A 6383-nucleotide genomic window follows, 5' to 3' on the forward strand; every position below is an offset into this window, starting at 1 on the left:
CGTTTGTGTTCAGTGATGTTTATAATGGTTTAGTGAGTTGCTAGGTATGCTTAAGCACTTGCGCTCCTCAAAACACTATGCGTCTGAGCTTTGAGCCTTTTCCAAACACAAGCATTTGTTTTGTTAACGTTGATTTTTTTCGACACACTGATCAGTGCCTTCAGGGACACACAACAAAAGAACATAATAATAATAATAATTAAAAAAAATCTTTGCCACTGACAATATGGTATAATAAATCACGGGAGTCTGGAGTGGCAGCAGAATATAGTAACTTTTTTTCCTACCATCTGTTTGGCGATTCTGTATATTAAATAATTGACACAATACTTTTCATTAAAGGAGAGCTCGGTCCTCTTACAAAAGCGCTCATCGCTTCATTAGCACTCTTGACTTATTAGACCGACTAATTAGTCATCATTTACTGTGCATAAATAACAGAGGCGGTACAAGGATTGGTCCATTATTGATGACGAATGTTGTTGTTTTTTTCTCTGGAAACTTGAAAAACACTTGGGACAGACTTCCACCACACCAAACAAATACCGACCTTTAGAGGGAACTATTCAGGAAATACATTGAACAATTGTACGATATTGGCACTGCATTATCCCTCACGTGCGGTCTGTATGGGTCAGTTAATTTAATCATGCCGTTCTTGGCTCTAAGTACTTAGGCTAAACTTGTTTACACTGCGTCAAGAGAGATTTACACAGCAGGGAGTATTAATATCGCCGACCATGCACGGTGGACGCAAACTAAGTTTGCCCGATGCAGATCTGATGATGTTTAGGAAGCGTGCGCTTACGGACATTGTTGAACATGAAGAGGGAGAAAAGAATGACAGTGAAGAAGACAAGACCAACAAGAATTTCAACAACAACGACACTGAAAGCGTACAAGAAGAAGAAAAATCAAATCTCCCGCAAATGCATCAAGCTGTATTGGACGGCAACGTAGAATTGCTCAAAGAGCTAATTGAGAATGGCGCGGACATAAACGTTTTGGACCCAACCGGTTGGCCGCCCATGCACACAGCTATTCGATCTGGAAGAACAGAATGTGCTGCCATTCTCATCAAAGAGGGCGCGGGGGAATTTTACTACAACAAACAGAAACAAGACTATCTTAAACGGCTTGAACGTTGTCAAAAGGCTGGGGGACGCAAAATATCGTATTGGAGGTGAGAGTGAGACGACGAAATAAGCCGCGGGAAAAAAATCATGTACAAAATCACTGCAATGTAATTAATTGGAGTTTGCAATGTCCGCCATCTTAGCGGTCTTACGCGCACAGAGTACGGATTGTTAAAGCGCCCTGGTAAATTATCTCGGCTGGACCACCTCAGTGAGATTTCGAGTGACTGAGTTGAACGCGTGTCGGCGAACTGTTCTATGTGTACAAATTACTGATTGTGATAAACAGCAACACGAACTGAATTGAAAGTTGTAAACATTTGATTGTTTATTGAAATTCTAATATGTTCGGTGTTCAACAGTGCGCTAAGCAAATGCAAGCTAGTTTTTCGTTCACGAGTGCTGTTTTGAAAGACAACTTCATCAATAGTTTTGGGAAGTTTAGCGACCTTCAATTAACTTTTAAGAGTAACAAAGACAACTATGACAACGTTTTGAAACTCTTCGGCTTTGAGAATTGACAAGCGATTTGTAACGCAGACAATAACAGATCAAATGTCATCATTTCGATCTCGGCAACACTTATCTTTAGGTTGTTATCATTCCCCACAAACGAAAAAGCTTTTGGATGGAACACTGAGTTGACTACTATCGCTTTATTGTACATCTTAATTTAAAACTGAAATGATAAGCCATGCCATTTTTTAAATTGGTTAGACAATGTTGTACATCATTCAAGAATTAATAAGAATCGGTTGACAGGCCAGACGATCGTAGGATAATCGTGGAAGCAAAATCTTCTTGGCGTCTGCTGTGCACAGTAATGTTCAAGCACTGGACCCGCCGTACAATTGACAATTTTCCCAAACTGTCTGAGACAAAGAAAACTTGTTTGTTTAAATTCCAAGCGTTAGCGACAATATGGGTGACCAAATGTCATGAACATCTGCACTCATCTGACATCATTATTTATGGGCAACAAATTGTTACAAATATATCTGATCGTGAATAGATCAGCTGGTGTAAATATATAAGTGGTCTAGCGACGAACGCTTTTAGAATAGTTGAGGTTATAATTCTGCGATTAAACCCGTAATCTTTAGTTGATTTTGGATCTAATCCGTCGTGATTAAAATATTTTGCATGACAAAGCGATAAACTTGCAAAAGATTTTCATTGTGCTTTTAAGACTTGTTTGTTTATCAAGATGAGTTCATCACGTCCTGAATGGAACATACAACTGAATAAAAACAGCCGAGAATTAGTTATCGTTTTCTTTTTAATAAAATGATCGATCGAATACGTAAACGCAATTTATAACATCAACGGCTATAACAGTTTATATTATTCCAGCTTTAAAGGAAAATATTGATTTTGTGATTTCCTTTAGTGAATGATTTATGGAGTTTAATTACCAGACCGTAAGAGCTTGGAATGTATTTTGAACGAACACCTTTGTTCAGTGAAATTCCACGCTTTGAAGCTTTTCAGTTACATGTCTATAATTTCTTTCGATCAGAAGCTCTCTTCTTTGCTTATAACATTAAAAACATCTGACTGTTTAAGAGACAACTGAGTTTGTCGAAAAATCAGAAGGCCGTTCGCAACACCAGAAATGTCGAAGATCGCGCGTGACGTGGCTGACATCTCGCGCGGAGTACGCGCTGAGTGATGCCTTTGATTTTGGTGCGGTTTAGATTTGCGAAAATTGTGCAGAATAATAAATAATTTGACCGACTGATTTTTAATGGTGTCTATGGTACTTTCATCGCTGATTCTTTAAAGCGTAACAATTGTCTATCAAAAATTGTTCAGTAGTTAAAAGAAACGTATAAAACCACTTTTCAAACACGGAGTTATGTACCCTGTCTTTCTTGAGGCGCTGAAAATTGTAATAAAGAAATATGTGGGCAGAAGATTTGGCCTGCCATATCGCTTTGAAATTGTTCAATGTCTGGCGAAATGTCATCTCATTACCTTATCAACTCTGTCATGTCTGCTGATGGAACCAAACATTGGTTTCCGCTATTCAAAAACCAACCCTCTTAAAAATCTATTTGGAATGACAATGAAACTGCCTGAAGCATTTTTTTTTCTAAACAATACCTGATACTTTTGAACAATTAATTTTCATGATAAACTTTGCATGTACAAATTTTTTCGATCTGCGACATGTACAGCATTCAACACCCAATATTTGCGTTATGATAATCGAGGGACTAACAGCTTGAGGATTAACTTGCGTGAGTTTAACATCCGCAAAACGTGAGGGAAATAGTTAAAATATAAGCCTCTAAGAGGCTCCCTTTTGTTCAGATAACGGCTTGATTAACATAACCCAATGACTCAGTCTCATGGCTGACTTGTCAGAGCACGATTGGCTACACAGGGGCAATGAAATTTATTGCCGAATTCACAAACCACTCTTGCTTTAAGTAAACCATTTTTACCGAATTTCGTTATTAAATGGATCGGACACTGGTTAAAATGCTAAAACATTTAGACGATTCGATCTTGGTTTCTATTACTCTGATACTTGAACTCGGGGCTTCCGCCCCCGCTAACTATAAGCCGCCGGGGATAAAAACTTAAGCTTGCCCTCCAATTGTTAAACCGTCGATTTGCTAAAAGGAAATTACGATTTCCAACAGCAAATGCTAAAGTTAAGACTTCCGGCTGACCTCCGTGTATTCAGAGCGCGCCCTTCCCTCCTACACAGCATGCGTCAATCACTATTTAACCGTGTCGAACCACGATTGAAGCTGGCGTTGGCAATGTAATGCAAATGCAAACGCCCACCATTTAACTTTGCGGATTAAATCGCAAAATGCGACCAAATTTTTATTGTAGACGTTAGACAGATCTGGAAAAAAAGACACAACAAAACAAGGCAACAACTTAAGACAACAAAGAGCGAAAGAAAATAAAGAGAAAAGAAGCCTACCCTTGATTAAAAACTTTAACACGTATGGAATCAAAGAAACCTACCATTATTCTCTTAGAAGTTTACCAAATTCGACCAAAATATAGAATCAATGATAGGTTAGCTTATAGTTACCTTTAAGAAATTTTAATATAATAGCTATCACAACTATAACAACTTTCAACTTAACAACCAGACCCCAGTTGTTCAAAGAGCGGAAAACTTTATCCAGCGAATAAAACGTATTGGTTGGAGAACATTTTGTCCACTGGATAGCGATTTATCCAGTGGATAACGTTATCCGCTCTTTGAACAACCGTGGCCAGGCCTCTTCCACCACGAGGACTTTAAATGATCGGCTCTATTTAAAATAAGATTCTTTTAGACGGTTAGGCCTTTTGTCCTCACAGTAAATGGCGATTTCTGAAACGCCGAAATTTGTCTTAAAATCGAAAATTAATGTTTCCAAGAGCAAAAAGGACGAAACAAACTTGACCGATTTCCATTTTTCCAAATAAGCTCATTGATACCATGAAAGCGTCGTCAAGTTTACTTTTGACATTCGTTATTACTTTCTCTTCATTAACTGTGTTCTTTTTATTAAAGAAAGTGCAGTCAGCCCTCGTCTAGACATCATTTGTATTTGTGTAAACATTATAGAACAGACAACTGAGACCTGATCACAGACTTCTCCGCTGTACCTTTATATACATATTCCAAGAAAATTCATCTGTTCGTCACTGACGATCGACACTCAGACATGCTTTGCTAAATTGTACCTTTTTGCCAGAAAAAATGCTTGTTTTACAAAGACATCTTTTTTAGTTCATTGTATTGCACTTTTTTGTTTGCATACTGTGCATCTATAATTACGAAGATAATGGTTGGCCAAACAAAATGTATTATTATTATCATTATTATTATTATTATTATTATTATTATTATTATTATTAAATCATTATTATTATTATTATTATTATTAATATCATATATTGAAAATAATTAAAATAGGTATTAATAATAATAATAATAATAATAATAATAATAATAATAATCGCATTCTTTTTTTTTATCAAGAAAGAAGGTGCAAAGCGGAACGTTGCCTCTCGTAGCCGTAGCCTCAAAAAGTGACATGTATCAGTAATACAAATCACAAGATTATTTTCGTGACACTATTTTCATTAATAAATGTGTCTTTTTTAGCCAGGGAAACTACGGGTTAATAACAACTTTGGTTTATTGTATCATTTTTTATTTGTACGCTGGGAATATATAATGATCAAGATAACAACAAAAAATATATAGTTTAGGTCGCTCGTGAACTTGCAAAGCGATGGTTCCTTCTTGCTCAGTAAAAGAATAGCCATAATTGTATGAGGTTCTTTTTCAACAAGAGAAAAGGTATACAGAAAGTTTTTGACGCAGCCCCTTCTTAGCTATAGTGAACGTTTGATCTTTCTTTTACAGTTAATTGTTTTCAACCTTGGACATTTCTAGCGTGAACAACCAGACTCTTAACTGAAAAAGAAACTTGCGCTTATAAAGCAAAATTCCCATCATTAGAAGAGATTATCCCTCAGAAGCTTCCTTTGTTTAAAGTTCTAGATTAAATTTCTCAAAACGGTTAATTTCATTCCCTATCTCTCATAAAATCAAATAACAACAGGGAATTGGACGAACTCTTATGTTTAAACAATACATATTAATGACTATGGATATAAAATTTAGGAAGCGATTGAAAAAAGTAACTGACACTCTACTACAGCGCTCATGAAAGCCGGAAGGTAGGTTCATGCATTATTTTCCCGCTCAACAAACTTCCAGCTGTCTTTGGTTAAGATTTTTTTGTTTTGCCTTATTCCAATGTCGACAATAAACACCGCTTCTAAGGTGTTGGATTAAATTTTTCTCGAAGGATTTTCTGAGCCTTAAAAAAGATCTTAATTGTAGCCTACTGTCTAATAATGATGGATTACAGTGAAATCAAGTGCTGTAAAAATGTTCAAAATCATTCAATACAGTGAGAAGACATTAACTGTTTTTATAGGAAATCTTATATTACCACTAGAGCCTTGGGATCAGCTTACAGGAAAGTGAGCGTAGTTTCGAGCAATAACGCAAACCAAAAATAGTTTTTCTTGGTTCACACCAGTAAAGTTCTTCAATCAAGTTATTTACTATAGTTTAACCAGTTTTGTTTTCAAACGTTAGCTCAAGTTCACAAAAAGGTACCTTTTGAGATTTTCGAGTATTCGTCTGAAAAAAGGAGGTCCTTTAGGGAAATAATATTTTACTAGTTAGGGAACTGGCCATAAGTAGTGTGT

At 36.4% G+C, this 6383-nt stretch overlaps 1 protein-coding gene across 1 annotated transcript; it reads left to right on the forward strand.

The window, feature by feature from the left end:
- Positions 1-546: 546 nt before the first annotated feature.
- LOC146479774 (uncharacterized) lies at positions 547-2243 on the forward strand. The gene has a single exon (XM_085110248.1). The coding sequence runs from the start codon at positions 741-743 to the stop codon at positions 1185-1187; it is 447 nt and encodes a 148-aa protein (XP_084966374.1). The 5' UTR covers positions 547-740; the 3' UTR covers positions 1188-2243.
- The last annotated feature ends 4140 nt before the right edge of the window (positions 2244-6383 follow it).

The sequence above is a fragment of the Pavona decussata genome, unplaced genomic scaffold (genome assembly GCF_977016875.1).
Source record: "Pavona decussata unplaced genomic scaffold, jaPavDecu1.1 SCAFFOLD_58, whole genome shotgun sequence".
NCBI lineage: Eukaryota > Metazoa > Cnidaria > Anthozoa > Scleractinia > Agariciidae > Pavona > Pavona decussata.

Excerpts from the sequence above, each read along its gene's own strand:
- LOC146479774 (XM_085110248.1), top strand. The coding sequence starts at position 741 with ATGCACGGTGGACGCAAACTAAGTTTGCCCGATGCAGATCTGATGATG.